This window comes from Enhydra lutris, unplaced genomic scaffold (genome assembly GCF_002288905.1).
Source record: "Enhydra lutris kenyoni isolate GAN:26980312 unplaced genomic scaffold, ASM228890v2 scaffoldscaffold4, whole genome shotgun sequence".
Taxonomy (NCBI): Eukaryota; Metazoa; Chordata; class Mammalia; order Carnivora; family Mustelidae; genus Enhydra; species Enhydra lutris.
This window is the reverse complement of record NW_019154088.1, coordinates 30,495,991-30,514,249: the sequence shown is the minus strand read 5'-3', so window position 1 is coordinate 30,514,249 and position 18,259 is coordinate 30,495,991. Positions and strand designations below refer to the sequence as shown.

The 18,259-nt window shown below is 37.2% G+C and overlaps 1 protein-coding gene across 2 annotated transcripts in view; it reads right to left on the bottom strand.

Moving 5' to 3' along the window:
• The window catches only part of LOC111161066 (nucleotide binding protein like), a 208,760-nt gene extending 190,872 nt beyond the window's left edge, over positions 1 to 17,888 (bottom strand). For both annotated transcript variants that reach the window (XM_022524535.1, XM_022524545.1), the window contains exons 1-3: positions 17,781 to 17,888; positions 17,069 to 17,216; positions 13,010 to 13,044 (exon numbers count right to left, since the gene is read on the bottom strand). In XM_022524535.1, the coding sequence (XP_022380243.1) occupies positions 13,010 to 13,044; positions 17,069 to 17,216; positions 17,781 to 17,888 (291 nt within the window). The remainder of the gene's footprint in view (positions 1 to 13,009; positions 13,045 to 17,068; positions 17,217 to 17,780) is intronic.
• Between the last annotated feature and the right edge of the window lie 371 nt (positions 17,889 to 18,259).

The window sequence follows — 18,259 nt, the reverse complement described above, 5'->3', positions numbered from 1 at the left end:
ATCTGTTTCCAATCAACCTAGCAAGCATTTACCAAGTATGTAATGATGGGCCTGGCAATAGTGGCGGATGATTTAAGATACAGTCCCTGGCCTCATGGAAGCTACAGTCACCCTAATGGCAGAAGATAAATATATGAACAAATAATGGAAGAAGTGACATTATTTGAAGCCTCTAAGAAGACTTCACATAGGAAGGAACAGCCAACACAAGACCCGAAGGATGAAAGGAAGTGGGCAAGGAAGGAAGACATTCAATTCAAAGGACCAGTTAACACAAAGTCAAGCACACACTGGAAATTTAGGTAGAGCCAACCTTTAAGAGCTAAGCTATGCAATTCGGACAGAGACCTGTATGTAGTAAGAACTATCCTACAATCAATATGAGGAATTATTTAATTCAAGGTGAGAGAGATTATGTAGATCAAATAAGAGGTTACAAAAAACTCTTAAATGAAATGTGATCAAATTCTTACCAAGGTTCATGATAATGGAGAAAAGCAGGTATTTCTCAAATTAAAAAGGCCAGTACTTAGTGGCTGATATACAAAAGAAAAGTGGGATTAGAGAAATGAAACACAAGGATAATATCAAGGTTTCTAAGTAAGATATGAGCAGATTTGGTATGGTAATTTTAAAACATGGACACGTATTTTTTTGATACCCCTCCCAGGAAGTTTGGTTTATGTTTCCTCTTCCTGAATCTGGGGAGGACTACTTCAATCCAGAACTTAGGCTGACTATCAAGCCTAGGTCAAAGAAGACCATACAGCTTCCCTATTCCCTGGGACACAAACTTGGAGCCCTGAGCCACTATTTAAGAAGTCAAACTATTACACTAAGGCCTCCATGTACAAGGAAACTCATGTAACATGGAAATGAACTCCAATCAACTATCCCAGCTAAACTCAGTCTTCAAATCCAAGAGTTAAGGATGTGAGTGAAGAGCTTCCAGATCGAGCCTTTTGAGTCTTCCCTGGTGAAGCCTCAAACATTGTAGAACAAAGACAAGCCATCCCTGCTATGTCCTGTCCAAATTCCTGTCTCACAGAATCTGTGAACATAACAGCTGTTGCTTGATGTCACACACTTTAGGGTAGCTTGTTTCATAACAATAGGTAACTGAAATGGGTGATAGTAACATATAAGTGAATTATTAAGGAATACAGGAACAGAGGTTTGCAGAGAAAGAGGTTCCATTTCAATCATTTAAATCTAACATATCTGCAGAATGGCTAAAATTAACAACACAGGAAATGAGATATTGGCAAGGATGCAGAGAAAGGGGAACCCTCTTACACTGTTGGTGGTACAGCTGGTAGAGCTGATACAGTGCTGGTACAGCCACTCTGGAAAATAGTATGGAGGTTCCTTAAAAAGTTAAAAAGACAGGGTGCCTGGGTGGCTCAGTTGGTTAAGGGACTGCCTTCACCTCGGGTCATGATCCTGGAGTCCCAGGATCAAGTCCTGCATCGGGCTCCGTGCTTCGCAGCGAGTTCTGCTCCTCCCTCTGACCTTCCCCCTCTCACGCTCTCTCTCTCTGTCTCTCTCAAATAAATAAATAAATAAATAAATACAATCTTTAAAATCTTAAAAAAAAAAAAAAAGAAAACTACCCTACAATTCAGCAATTGTACTACTAGGTATTTATCCAAAGGATACAAAAATACTGATTCAAAGGGGCACATGCACCCCAATGTTTACAGCAGCACTATCAACAATAGCCAAAGTATGGAGAGAGCCCAAATATCCATTGGCTGGTGAATGCATAAAGAAGATGTGTATAAACACACACACACACACACACACACACACACACACACACACACACAGGAATATGACTCAGCCATCGAAAAAGAATGAAATCTTGCCATTTGCAACACCATGGACAGAACCAGTGTGTATTATGCTAAGTGAAATAAGCCAGTCAGAAAAAGAAAAATACCGTATGATTCCACTCATGTGGAGTTTAAAAAACAAAGAACAGATGAACATAGGGGAAGGAGAGGAAAAATAAGATAAAAACAGAGAGGGAGGCAAACCACAAGAGACTCTTAACTAGAGAACAAACTGAGTGTTGCTAGAGGGCAAGTGAATGGTGAAATGGGGTAACTGGGTGATGTGGAGGGCACTTGTTGTGATGAGCACTGGGTGTTATATGTAAGTGATGAATCTAAATTCTACTCCTAAAACTAATACTATACTATTTGTTAATTTGAATCTTGGAGAATAAACAAATAAATAAATATATCTGACATAATCTGTAAAACACCATATGGAGATCTTGAGTAAACTACTGAAAATAAGGATTTTAAAAAAGACATAGACACTGAAGAAGCAGTATATGAAAACAAAGGAGGACGTGCACGTATGAGGGACAAAAATCAGAAGTTATGGAAATGCAATAATATGAAAAGTTAGAGAGGAAATTGAAAGAGTCAGAGAAAGGGGGAAGAATTAAGACAGAAGGTTGTTGTGAAAGCCAAACAAATTCTCTTAAGGTGTCAGCAGTATCACATGCAGCAGGAAATCAAGCAGAATCAAGAGAAAGGGAACAAATACACTTGGCAGATAATTGGTAACTAGGAGAGGAAATTCAGTTGTATGGTGATAAGTCAAATTATGGAAGTAGCGAAATAAATGGGAATCAGGTAAACTGACATAGCCAGTATAGATTACTCTCTCCAGTCTGAGTATGCCTATAATGGGAAAGTAACAGAGGGCAGAAGCTTGAGGGAAACGAGGTAAAGACAATCTGCTGTTTTATTCACTAACGCAAAAAATGCACATTTACATTTTTGGGGGTGTATGAGTAAAATGAGTAGATCAACAGATCAAAAGGAAAGAATCAGTAAAGAGAAACTGAAGATAACCAGAAGGAATTAATGAATCAAAGTCTTAGAAAAGGTAGGAAGTGAAGGATGAAGAGTCCATATAAAGATACCAGGTGTGATATCTCTTTCTCTGAGGCAGAAAGAGATGAAGATCATGATGAATAAAAATATACTAGATAGAGGAAGAAAACAGTAAATACATTACCAATGAAAAGTCACGTGGAATGGGAGCGAAGAAACTGGAACAGTATAGAAGGCTAAAGAGCAGAAAAAGCCATCTGTGGTAAATGGGAAAGAAAAAAGACAGGAAACAAGAATCATCAAGTCATACAGAGATCCCTGCTCTGAATGGAAATGACAATCCCCCAGTCACTCAGGCTGTAAATTAACTAAGATGAGGACAGACACAGGGTTTTTTCAATTCTGTATTCCCACGCTAAGCAGAGCACCTAGATAATAGGCCTTCAAATGGATGGTTGATGAATGAATGAATGAATGAATGAAAGAACAAATCTATATATGAAGGAATAAGAAAAAGTAATTCATTAAAAATCTATTTTTTTCACTGATTATAAAGTGATAATCCCCCATGTATGAATATGTGTACATATCACAATTATCAAATATTTGCAAGAAAAGTCATCAATTATTACAAATAGTTCCATTTATACCAAAAGAAATCTTAGTTTTAGTAAAGACTTTTGCTCTAATTGCAAATATATTTTTGGAGACTTTTTCTCCTTGGTAAAAGTCAAAATTTATGAATTCAAATGCACTTATAAATCACAGTTCTTACCAAGAATTACCTGTGAACTGAAGAACAAAAAGAAAAAAATTACAGTTTTGCAAATGTTCCTTCTGGATCTTTTGCCCCAGTTCCCCTTTAACTTTAAAGTTATTATACTTCAAACAGTAATAGTGTACCCTTTCTCCAAAATAGCTAACCATAATATTGAAACAAAATATTTTTATAAGAAATGTATGTTACATATACCACAAAACAATAATTAAAAAAAAAAAAAAAACAACATTAAGAAGAGGTCAATTTGAAAATAGTGCAATCCCCTCACAACACTGGCATTAAAGAAAAGATGAGCCCCAACCTTACAAACTTGAACTAAGTACTATACATCAGGATTTCACATAGGTAATTGTGAGAAACACAGTTTCATACATATTTAATCCAAATTCACATCATAACTAATAATTCAGATTATAATAACATGTCCAAGGGCACCTGGGTGGGTCAGTTGGTTAAGCGACTGCCTTTGCCTCAGGTCATGATCCTGGAGTCCCAGGATCGAGTTCCCCCATCGCAGGGAGTCTGCTTCTCCCTCTGACCCTCCCCCTTCTCATGCTCTCTCTCTCAAATAAATAAATAAAATCTTAAAAAAAAAAAAAAATGTCCAGGTTGGCATGTGGAGTACTACAATAGCTAATAAGTATAGCTCTTATTAGCATTTATTATGTGCCAAACACGGTGCTTCATGCTTTATATACATTACCTCCTTTAATACTTAAAACCTTAGGAGATAGGTACAGGCCAAAGTCATACAGCTTCCAAGAGGCAGAACCAGCATCAAGCCCAGTTCTGTATACCAAAAAGCTATACACATAACTTATTAACTACTATACATGTAACTATTAATGAAGAAAATTACAGTGTTTTAAGTGGTGGTACATGACATATTCCAAGATCGCTGAACTTTTCAAAAACCAAAACTAAATCTTGAAGTAAATCTTGAACTAAAACTTCCTCATTTTTCATAACATGATCACAAAACTCCACAGGCTTAAGATAATCTTAATTACATTTAAAGAACCATTAGTGATAATTTGTGAAGAAGAGAAGTATGTCTGGAAAGATTAAGTGTAAAGACATTATGAGATCATGGGAAAAAAATATTTTAAGATAAACATCAATGGGAAAAAAAAAAAACAAAAAGACCCAAACTCTTTGAAGATAATACTGCTTCATTTTCCATCTTTAAGTTCAATTAAAATTCTAATTAATGATTCATTCTAGCAATGGAAAATAAGTAAAAACCTAAAATAAGTTTTGCGAAAACAGTCAAGTAAGTAAAACATGTATCAGCTTTTACTTTGAAATACTACTTACAAAAAGCTTTTATTTAGCCACCCATATCAAAAAGTGATTTAGAACTTACTATGTATCAGCCGGTGTGCTAAGCTCTTCACATACATTATCCCATTTAAATTTTAATTATTTCATTTCCTCAGGAAAAAAGAGCATAATTTAGCAGTGAACAACTTATTCAACAGTTAGAATTTGCCATAGAAATGAAATATATATGTATGTGTGTATATATATTCACAACCACTCTTCATTTAATATGTCCCACAGTCATTACCAACATTTACCAAAAATCTACTATATATCATCACTGGACTAAGCACTGAGGATTTTAAAAAAAGAGGAATAAAACCAAAACTATTGACCCTAAAAGGTTAGCATATTAACAGATTAACATAGGAGATAAACAAGTAAACTCTTCTAAAATAATATGGTTAAGTGTTAGTCCTTTCCTCAAAACATCATAGCAAAGAAATAGACAGCAGGGATCACCTCATGGAAGATACACAGTTAAGAGTCTGAATAAAGCAGCAGCATTAAAGAATGAAAGGAGAGGACACAATATACAGAATTTTAAGTGGTAGAAGCAGCAGGAATGGGTGACCAATTTGAAGGTGGGCAGGAACCAAATAATCCCATAGGACAAAGAAAGTTATAGGGAAAAAGGGTTTGGTTTTACATACACTGAGCTTGGATGCCATTCCAGTAATGTCTACAGAGACAACTAGACAGACAGGTCTGGTACCCAGGAGAGAGATCCTGGCTGGTTAACAAATTTGGAACCAAGGACACATCAGTAGTAACTGGAGCAGGGATTTGAAAAAATGAGATTAGCAGATACAGAGTATAAAATGAGAAGAGGGCTAAGTGGAATCATAGAATGCACCATGTTTTAAGAAGCAAGAAAAAAACAGTGAATAGCCCACTAAGCCATAAAAAGTCCTCTCGTCCCACACCACCTCAAAAAACAAAACAAAACAAAACTTGGCACTTGACATACTATGAAACCATTCTATATACTTAATTCATCCGTGCAGCAAACATTTATTGTGCATTTCCAAAATCATAAAGCACTGTGCTAGTTGCTAAGGATAGCCAAGGATGAAGACAACACAATCTTTAACTATAAAAATCTACCTAAGGTAGGAGCAGTTGAGCAAGTAGGTTAAGAGCACAGGATCTAGGTTAGCATTCAAATCTTGGCTCTGCCATTTACTTCTTCAGTGACCCTGGGCAAAATACTCAACCTCCAAATACTTCTGCTTTCTAGCTACAAAAGGGATCATAATAGTATCTATTCCCATATGGTTGCTATGAAACATAAATGAGTTAAGAATCTGTCATGAGGGAAAATGCTTGACTCAATAAATGTTAGTTATATCATTTGTCATTACAAAAATTACCAGAATGGTTGCATGGGAACAATAATCATACAAATAAATAGTGCTACTGGATTTCCCAAGACAGAGAAAGAAAGGAATTTAGGGAGCACTTCACTAAGCTGCCCCTCAGGGCAAAGCTGGCTCATACAGTACCTCTGTGTGAATCAGAATGCAGCCTGCAGGGGTGCCTGGCTGGTTCAGTAGGTATAACATGTGACTCTTAATGGGTTGTGAGTTCAAGTCCCAAGCTAGGTCTAGAGCTTACTTAATAAATAAATAAATAAATAAAACAGAACAAAACAAAACAAAATGCAGCCTACAGTTGTACAAGAAGAGGGTAGTCTGGATTTCTATCATACTCAACCTCCTTGACAAGTACCCTTATGCATGATATATCCAGCACAGCCATAAATGGTAGTCTGGAAGACAGGGCATGTAAGCTGAAGAAAGGTGAAGAAAATACTCCATTTCAGCAAGAACATAGTACATCCAAGCCCAAATTGGCAAGAAACTTCGAGTAACCCAGATTGGCCAGAGCACAAAGACCATTTAGATGATAGGCTGAACACAAACCTATGAAGGCAGATGGAAGCCAGATCGTTGAAGATCTTGAGCAAAGGCATTCAGTAGTGACACTAAGCAGGAGTGATGCAATTCCAATAATGCTTTAGTAAGAGTAATTAGGCATTATGTACTGAATGGATTTGAGCATAAGCAGGTAATAGATTGGACCACTGCAGTGGTCTTCTAGTCTGAGTTCCTCAAAGGCAGGGACCATGTGTCTCGTTCCTTTCTGTATCCTCCAAACAAAGTGCTTAGGATAGAAGAGGCACTCAAAAACTGAAGTATAAAATGAATAAAAGAGCCAAACAGTAATGTGAGTCTTAGTTAGAGTGGGAATAATGACAATAGAAAAATACATATTGGAAAAACATCGCAGGGATAGAAACAAGGGTATTTGCTGACTGATGAAATGTGGCAAGGATAAGGCAGAATCAATAAAGACTGTAAAACTGATAAATACTATGACATTGCATTACAGGTTTCTGTGAGAACTAAATACAATTATGTGCATGAAAATGCTCTATGAAAAAAAAAAAAAAAAAGATCACTTTTCTCAGGAAGAAAAGCTACTCATCCTAGAAGGATACACTACTATATTTGACCTTGAATATAGCTCGTCATTTTAAGACTTTTATCTTCCTTTTGTGTTCACAGGATTATAAAACCTTTAAGAGTACACAACATGTCTACTCTTATGAAGCACAATAAAACCTTACTGTTGTCTTAATTAGCACCTTCTCACAAATGATTACTGAACCGAATTTATCTATACACAGATACACAGAAATATATACACACCTAAACAAACACATACACACACACACAACACTGTTTTGTGAATGTAGTCTAAGGCTGTGAACTCCCACAGCACATTTACTTTTCTTTATATTCCCAGGGTATCTGGCAACAAGTGTTATACTCAAATATTTGTTGGACTAAAATGAACTGAACTGACAGGAATCTCACAGAGCTAATCAATGGTATCTGGTAGTCTTTATGTTTCCCTCTCCCAGTCTCAGTGCCCTTCTCACTGTTTATTAAATTTATACTGTAAAAGAATGAGATCCATAACATGGTTAAGAAGACAGAAAAAAGGCGACACCTGGATGGGTCAGTCAGTTAAGCACCAGACTCTTGATTTTGGCTCAGGTCATGATCTCAGCATTGTGAGATCATGCCCTGCATCAGGCTCTGCATTGGGCGTGGAGCCTGCTTAAGATTCTCTCTCTGCCCCTCCCCCCAAGCCCTGCCCCTCTCTCCCTCTCTTAAAAAAAAAAAAAATGATTGGAAAATCATAGGGGGAGATGAATCATGAAAGACTGTGGACTCTGAGAAACAAACTGAGGGTTTTGGAGTGGAGGAGGGTGTGGGGTTGGGTGAGCCTGGTGGTGTATTAAGGAGGGCACGTATTGCATGGAGCACTGGGTGAGGTGCATAAACAATGAATTTTGGAACACACACACACACAAATAAAATAAAATAAAAAAGATTGAAAAAATAAAAATCAAAAAAATGATTGCCAATATATATGATCTGTGGTGTGCCAGGAAATGTTTAACAAATGGCTCAAGATGGGGTGGGGTTCTGATTTTCAATATTTGCCAACTTCCATGGTTTAAATATTCCCACAATGGCCTATTTCATGGTAACAACATGGTATCAACTAGTTCCCAAATTCCTGAAAATTTAACAACTGGCCCTCACAAACAAGCATGAGTCAGCTCCAACAAATCACTGGATGCATTATTTAGATGCATAGCACATATGATCTCAAACTCTGCTCTGCAATACTACCTTCTACATCCCCCAAATGAAAGCACAAAAGACAAGGGAAAAGGAAAAGCCACACCCTATTCCCATTAAGGCCTTTACCTCAATCTATAAAGTAGTCTTTTTATAACCTGGGCATCTGATCCAGCCCAGAAATTCCTTTTGCCTAGGCTAGTGACATCTGAAATTTTCTGATCATGCACTCCAATCAGTAAAAAATGTTTAAGCATATATCCTTAATATATGTTAATATATTTGTTTATAAATTACACTGCAACTACCATATATACTATATATACTAACATAGTATAAATTATAAAGCATAGACAAAAACCATAAATTTTAAAAGATAAAAATTAATACAAATAGAAAATAAAAATTTCCTTCCTACATCCCAATGGACTATCTTACACACACCCCTGGGGTTTACACAATCTTGTTTAGAGACTACTAAGGTCAATATCAAAAGTAAAATGAATAGCTTCCTGGTCCTATACCCCTTTCCTGGACCTGGATCTTCTATTCCAATGCTGAAAAAGGGCAAGTACAACCCATGGAAAAGAAAGGAGGTAAAAGTTAGCAAGGTCTTAAACAAAAATGGCCTATAGAAAAGAAAATCAGAGACCCCTTTTATAATTCAAACTCCACAGAATTAAGCCTCCCTGGGAATGAATTACTGGAGAGGCTCCAAAGACACCATCCTAACTGGAGTTTTTAACCCTGTAAAGAGACATATTCTGGCCATCGATATCAACTCAGGCAAACAGAAGAGCTGCAAGGAACCATGAGCTTCCCCTAAGGACCAAACATGTCCTCCAAGTAAGTGTAATATTAATAAAATCTTAAATTGGGAAATAGAAGAGTATAAAACTATGCCAGATACATATAAATCATATAGAACAGATATAGCTCTTCTTTTCTGTATGCAAGCTGTCCTCTGGCAGAGCACAGTTTAAACACGCTAGTCCCGAATCAAAAACACTAACTTTGCTTAAAAAAAAAATCAAGAAATGAACAACGAAAAACACCTTCATTAGGATCACAGAATACTAAAGACCTTCCTAAGGAAGATTTTACAAACATTAAAAACACTAAGGATACTAAAGGTTACTAAATGAGCCAGGTAAAGTGGTACTGCTTTACCTTTCTTGTTGCCAATTTCCGTCATACATATAAAGCACTAAAGATGAATCTGCCTTCAACCCTGCTCTCTGAAAGAAGAGAAAAGGAAAAAAACAAAAACACAGAAACAAAAAAAATTTTTCTGAACTACCATCTCATCAAAACTAGCAATATCTGGGGCACCTGGGTGGCTGAGTCAGTTAAGCATCTGCCTTCAGGTCAGGTCATGATCCCAGAGTCCTGGGATCAAGCCCCAGGTTGGGCTCTGCTCAGCAAAAAGCCAGCTTCTTCCTCTCCCCTCTGCCTGCTGCTCACCTGCTTGTGTGCTCTATCAGATAAATTTAAAACATCTTTAAAAAAAAAGATTAGCAATATTTAACATGAAGGAATCAACCCCTTTTTAACTATTCTTTTTATCCTTTGATCCCTATTACATAGCTGCTTCACACTGACTCAAGACTCAAGGCTTTGACTAAAATGATAACCAACTTAAAAGATCCCCACACTGGGATGCCTGGATGGCTTAATCATTAGGCATCTACCTTTGGCTCAGGTCATGATCCCAGGGTCCTGGGATAGAGCCTAGCCCCCAGAGGGCTGCCTGCTCATCAGGAGGCCTGCTTCTCCCTCTCCCACTCCCCCTGCTAGTGCTCCCTCTCCTGCTGTGTCTCTGTCAAATAAATAAAATCTTAAAAAAAAAAAAAAAAAATCCGCACATCTACAAATTATCTACCTTTCCCTCTACTGACTCTTCCCTGTCTCCTTCCTTCTTTAAGAAAGATGGTGCCTGGGACGCCTGGGTGGCTCAGTTGGTTAAGCAGCTGCCTTTGGCTCAGGTCATGATCCCAGTGTCCTGGGATTGAGTCCCACATTGGGCTCCTTGCTCGGCAGGGAACCTGCTTCTCCCTCTGCCTCTGTCTGCCTGTGCTCGCTCACTCTCTCTCCCTCTGTCCCTGACAAATAAATAAATAAAATCTTAAAAAAAAAAAAAAAAAAAAAAAAGAAAGATGGTGCCTCTTCTCCGGGGTAACTCAGTCCCCTAAGAGAAATTATTTTTAAAAATATATTACTGGCTCTTACTTCAATAAGGCTGCCTAAAAACACATGATTATCTCTCTTCTTTCCAAATTCCCATTGAAACAACAAAAGAAAAAATGGTTTAAAACCAAATAAAAAATATAACCACACTAAAAAACAAAAAAGGATGTCATCAGCAGACAAGAGTTTTCACAAACTCTAGATCCATAATTCTCAAACATTAGCACGCATCAAAATCATCTAGGGGGCTGATTAAATCATAGATTCCAGCTAATATAACACTGTGAGTTGAATCCACTTCTATAAAAAAAATTAGATTAAATTAAATCAAATTAAAAATAGGTTGCAGAGGGGACGCCTGGGTGGCTCAGTTGGTTAAGCAGCTGCCTTCGGCTCAGGTCATGATCCCAGCGTCCTGGGATCGAGTCCCACATCGGGCTCCTTGCTCATCAGGGAGCCTGCTTCTCCCTCTGCCTCTGCCTGCCATTCTGTCTGCCTGTGCTTGCTCTCTCTCCCTCTCTCTCTCTCTCTGACAAATAAATAAATAAAATCTTAAAAAAAAAAAAAATAGGTTGTAGAGAAAACACACAAAGAGACTGCAGAATTCTACCTTCATAGATTCTGATTCTTTAGGTTTAGGATGTGCTCAAGATTTTGCATGTCCAACAAGTTCCCAGGTGATAATGATTCTGCTGGTCTGAGGACCACATTAAAAAAACCACCATGCTAAGTAAGTAGAGATCACTAAAAGGAAGAATTTTTGAATTAGTTTTAATTAGCATCCTCAGAGATATTCAAATGAATGACAGACGCATTGTTTCTCAGTATTTGTAATATAAGAAAGAGTTCTGGAAACCTGGAAAAAAAACAATTCTGGAATTTAAAAATAAAAACCAGAAGGGCTAAATAACAACTAAAACCCAACAAAGTATGTGGAAAATAGTCTAAGATATCTTCCAAAACATAAAACAAAAGACAGATATGGAGAATATGAGAGAAAAATTAACATGCAGGGGCACCTGGGTGGCTCAGTCGGTTAAGCCTCTGCCTTCGGCTCAGGTCATGATTTTAGGGTCCTGGGATCGAGCCCCACATCAGGCTCTCCAGTCAGTGGGGAGCCTGCTTCCCCCTCTCTCTCTGCCTGCCTCTCTGCCTACTTGTGATCTCTGTCTGTTAAATAAATAAATAAAATCTTCTAAAAAAAAATTAACATGCATAAAGGATTAATATCTATCTAATAGATTTCTGGAGACAGAACAAACACACCACTTAAAGTAATCAAGGAAGAAATTTCAAAACTTGATAAATGCCTGGCTAATTTCCAGCCAGGTAAAAAATTTTGAAGTCAACAAGTGGATGCATATTTGTGACATTTCTGAACTTAAAAGACATAAATAAAACTCTAAAAGCTTTGAGGGGAAAAACATAGGTTATTACAGAGCAATATGAATCAGACTAGCATCAGATATTTCATTAGCATGACAGAAGAAAAAGGAATGTTGTTTACAAGGTTCAGAGATGCAATTATTTTGAACCTGGAATTCTAAATCTAGGCAAATCAAAGTCAAATCAAATACAAAGGCAAAATAAAGACATCTTTGGAAATTTAAGAACTAAGAAAAATGATTTCCTGTATTTATTTCCTACTTCTACTGTGAGAAATTATCACAGAAGTCCAAAATGGGGGGCGCCTGGGTGGCTCAGTGGGTTAAGCCGCTGCCTTCGGCTCAGGTCATGATCTCAGGGTCCTAGGATCGAGTCCCGCATCGGGCTCTCTGCTCGGCAGGGAGCCTGCTTCCCTCTCTCTCTCTCTCTGCCTGCCTCTCTGTCTACTTGTGATCTCTCTCTGTCAAATAAATAAATAAAATCTTAAAAAAAAAAAAAAAAAAGAAGTCCAAAATGGGTTTCAATGAGCTAAAATTAAGGTGTTGGCAGAATCACATTATCTTTTGGAAGCTCTAAGGAAGAATCCATTTCCTTGCCTTCTCTACCTTCCAAACGCTGCCTGAATTCTTTGACCCCTTCCATTTTCATCATTACCATTAGATGTACTCAGTACTTATGGCAGACTTCTTAGTTCCTTAAAGAAAAGCAAGGGACTACAGCTACACAATATAGCCCCTGACAGAATAAATGACATTTACGCTCTTTATCATTTTCTTAAAAAACATTTTAATGAATTAATATTTTCATTAATAAACACCTACCGAATCATTCGCTGCTAGTGCAAGTGCAAGGTTCACTGTAAGAAACAAGAAAGTAATTAAACTTAGTAACTTTACTTCTACTAAAATTCAGTTTGCCTTCTAATAATTTCAACATAATAACCAAAGCACAGAAATTTTTAATATATTTCCTTTACTTATAAAAAAGACACAGAGAACACAGAAAGTAAAAAAGACAAAAAGACAGTAACATCCCAACATAAGCAATAGATGTCTGCCCTACAGTTAACATTTTAAATGACTCATTTTTATAATCTGTTATAATGTTGTTTAAATAATCTACTTAGCTTTTAAAAAACAGTGTTACTGATATATATAGTTCAATTATTTTCAAAAACATTTTGCCAAAAAAGTATCTACCTTTTAACAAATAAAAATGTATATAATCCTTTGCCTTTTAAACATAAATGCTGATAATGCAGGAATTCCAAGTACCTAACTCACAAATACCCCTGTATGAAAGGCTGGACCACCGTGCAAAGGAAAGAAAAGAGGGTCAAAGGTAAGGTAGCAAAACATGTTCCCAAAACTGCCTGTTGCTAGTGAATCCCAAAGACATAAAGAAGGAAAGTAGTCCCCAAACCACCTTGAGCCCAGCAACAGAGGTATGTTACACCTGAGATGAAGAGATCCCAAGGTAACAAAATTCCAAGAACAATAAGTAGACTTTCATACTGTGAATCAACCACCTTTAACAGAACAATGTCATTAATGATGCTGAGATTACTTCCTTTAAAGTAGTTAAGAGCATAAATTTTCAAGGCAGACCTGGTTCAAATCCTACTTCTACCACCTTCTATTACATAACCTTGAGTAGGATATTTTACCCCTAAATTTATTTTCCTCCTCTATAAAATGAGGATAATTCCTCTTTCATAACTGTTGTGAGAATTAAATGAAATACTGATATAAAGTACTTAGACTAGGACATGACACTTGACAAATCAATTTTTATAAATTATCAAATAATTCTGAATTTCAGGTATATTACAGGTTATATAATCTAAGTATTAAGCAGAAACTTTTAGAGAATACATCATTTCATTGTTAGGATCCTCTCACATTTACACAATGGAATCAGAGCATGTTTGTATTAACCATGTATCACCATTAGAACTGAAAAAAATCTCTAGCATACATATGCAAATGGGAAAAATTTTGAGATCGTTTGGAACATATATTTAGTTTCAAACATATATATGTGTGTATATATATGCAGACAGAGCTGTTAGAAAAAAAGTAAAGGCCAGTTCTTTGGGACAGATGGTTTAATGCTAACAAAGAAAAAAAGCAAGGAAGGGGCATTTACTGAAATACTACTGTTTGTCACAGCTGCATATTTTTTCATATATTTTCCTATTTAAATGCTGTCACATTCCTTGGCAATAGATGATCCGCTAACCAAAAACAAAAACAATATTTTAAACAAGTACTAGCCTACAGACCCAACAAATTATATTGCATAAAACTCAAAGAACTTAGGGATATCATCATGAAAATATTTTCCAACTTTAACCAGTCCAAGTAATCACACAGCATCCAAAGGAATTCACTTTACTGAAAACAAATAAATGTACTCTGAATTTTCAAAAAACAAGAAGAGGTGGATTCTAGAACCAAAGACTAAAAGCTTCTAAATTTTATTATTTTTTTAAGATTTTATTTATTTATTTGACAGAGAGAGAGAGATCACAAGTACGCAGAGAGTCAGGTGGGGGCGGGGGGTGGGGGGAAAGCAGGCTCCCTGCTGAGCAGAGAGCCTGATGCGGGACTCGATCCCAAGACCCTGAGATCATGACCTGAGCCGAAGGCAGCAGCTTAATCCACTGAGCCACCCAGGTGCCCCAAAGCTTCTAAATTTTAAAAACAAAATATTAAATGGATGGATTGTAGACCTTAGGAAAGAAAGTAAAAATGTGTAGCATTATAGCATTGGAACAATCACTAATCTTTCTTAAGTAATAATACAGTATCTATCAAACAATAATAATATTAGAGGTCTATTATAACTATAATACTTGGTAAGTCTTATTTTCTTCAAAACATCTGAAAAACTCTTCCACAATTACTTCAGGTAAAAATGAGAAAAAAAATTAGGCTAATAAACTATATAGTTGGATTTGTAGCTGGTTGTACAACCATAAAACTGCTATACTGGGAAATTACTAAAAATGGCATTTTAAGTGATTGCATAAGATCTTTAGTCACAAAACTCCGTACTAGCCCTTCTTATTTCAAAATGTCATTGATTTCAATGGAATTGAAGAATTTTAAGGTACATATATTCCCCAACTTTAGGTTAATAGTCTGACAAAAAAAAAAAAAAAACAAAACTGTAATTTAAAAGATCTTGACAATCTGGAACTACACCAAAATCAACAAATAAAATAGTCATTTTTTAAAAATTACCTGCAAAAAAAGATCGACTGGATAAGACTTGAATTAGCAGCCATTCCTATATTAATGACTGAAAATACAAGGCAACAATAAGATAATAGTATTTTATAACTCCAGGAGCGCCTGGTAGTGCAGGCAGTTAAGCAGCCCGCTCTTGATTTTAACTCACATTTTGATCTCGGGGTTGTGAGGTTGAGCCCTGAGTCAGGCTTTGCACTCAGTGCAAGAGTCTGCTTGAGATTCTCTCCTTTCCCTCTGCCCCTCCTGTTCATGCTCTGTCTCTCTCTCTCTCTCAACCTGTCTCTAAAATAAGCATATCTTTAAAAAAAGGGGTGGGGGGTTTATGACTCCAAATTAATAATACGAGTTGTGTTGTAAGACCGGAAGAAGGGAAATCATTACCCTTTTACATTATTACACCAGAATAATCATTTTAGAAATAAGAAATTCTGGGGCATCTGGGTAGCTCAGTTGGTTAGCTCTTGATTTTGGCTTGGGGCATGATCTCAGGGCCCTGGGATAGAGCCTGGCATTAGGCTCCATGCTCAGCAGATAATCTGCTTAAGGATATTCTCTCCTTCCTCTGCCCCTCCATCTGCTTGTTCTCGCCCTCTCTCAAATAAATAAATCGTTAAAAAAAAAATTAAAAATTTCTTTTGAAAAATTTTGGGAATATCCAGTTATTAGTCTTGGATGGTAACTCTTCTTTTTCTGGTGACATTTCTCCTATGAATCTGAAAGCAACATTTCAGTCACCATGAAATCTACAATCAATTAAAAAGAGCCACCAAAAACAAATTTTCTGCTCCAGTATTGTTAATAGAAAAGATATAAAGATTAGATGGTATTTTAAACAATTAAAACAATGTTAAACCTTTACAAACATTTTCAGGGGTGCCTGGGTGGCTCAGTGGGTTAAAGCCTCTGCCTTCGGCTCAGGTCATGATCCCAGGGTCGTAGGATCAAGCCCTGCATCAGGCTCTCTGCTCAATGGGGAGCCTGCTTCCTCCTCTCTCTCTCTGCCTGCCTCTCCGCCTACTTGTGATCTCTCTCTCTGTCAAATAAATAAATAAAATGTTTAAAAAATTTTTTTTCAAATATTAGATCAATGCTTATTTTATAAATGTTGAAAATTACATTATGGTTAAATGAAAAAGGTCTTAATAATCTAAAAAGTCTCACTGCAATTTTGTAGCTATATGTACATTCATAGACTGGAAGAGAACATCAAAGAACAGAAATAGTTTAGTATTAAAGTTATTAAATGTTTAAAAAATAACAGCAACCAAATATTGAGCACTTACTAAGACACTCTGAGCTAAGTGGCTAGCTTGTCTAATTTACATAGCCACCCTATGAAAAAGGTTATCATTGTTATTTTACAGTTAGGTAAACTGAAGATCTGATGGATAATCTGACCACCTTTTCCTCAGTTAAGGAGTCAAGCATCTGGCTATGTACCTAGTTTTTTGAAACTGCTAATCTAACTTCCTAATCACTACCAACTCCTGTTACTACAAAATCAGCTATAAGCAATTTCACAAATAACTCTTTAAAAATCAAAACTATTAATTTTAATGCTGTGCACTTGCCAGTTGGTATAAATTCCTACTTGAGATCAGAATATCTTATATCCTATAATACCTGCTGTAGTAGACTTTCCAACTCCACCTTTTCCAGAAGCCACAACTATAACTTGCTTTACACCTTCTATTGGTTTCTGCTTTGGAAGTCCTCGGGACATGATTTGCATTCTTCTTTGTTTTAAGGTCTCATTGTCAGCACCAGATAACTTAAAAAAAAAAAAAAAAAAAAGTTTTAAAATAAGCCATCTCTATTATCATGCCTTTAAAGTAAAAATTCGTAGTTTGTTAGAGGGCCTTCCTTTCTAGGCTAATTTTGATCTCTATTTGTTATCTTTTGTACTATCTACCTACCACTATTGATCACAGTCGTGGAAATACACTGTTTAAGCTGAAAGTTACCTGCCAGCATACGCAGACATTAAAAATGGAAAATAAGTAAACTGTATCTTTACGGAGTTAAATCCTCCACGTGTTTACTTCTCTTTAATCTATTTTCTAAATAAACTAACAGATAAAACAATTCACAAGTCACACATCCATGTTCAAGAATTGTTTCATATTCCGCCACTCCTCGGCCAGGTCCTACTGGGGGCCTGCTTGGAAACTGGGGACATCCAGCCAACCGGGGTCTCACTCTGCCGCCTAGTTGGCGGGGACCCGTTAAGGTCTGAGATGAGGTCTCCGCAAGAGGTTATGCCAGGGCACCTACGGCCCTGCCGCCCGAGCGTCTCTGTCCCTCCCGCCTCCCCCTGTCCAGCAGCACCACGAACCTGGCGCCGACAAACCAACACTCGGCTTCCCCCACGCGGGACACCTGCCCCGCCACCACCCCGAAGCGATACCCAGCCAAAAATCAACAAACGCCGCCAAAACCCCATAGCGTGGAACACGGCTTTAAGCCCAACCCGGAAACCGTCGCGGCCGGCGTGGGGTGATGACGTCACGTAGTAACGCTCGGCTTCCTCTCCCTAGAGACAAGCCGTCTTTTAATTTCTTCAGCGGGGAAACCCAAGTTAATGCAGTCTCGTTCGTAGCCAGGTACAAATGTTTTACGGAGTTTAACCAAATGTTTGTGAAGCGTTTTTCACATACCTCATCTGTTTGGGCCTTAACAGAAATCCTCGGGTAGGTAGATAGGAGCCTCTTACTAGTATTCTCTTTTCAGTAGTAATAAATGAGATTTAACAAAGTCTAGCGACTTGACCCGACTGAAAAGAAGTAGGAAATTGTGTAACTTGAAAATGAGTCC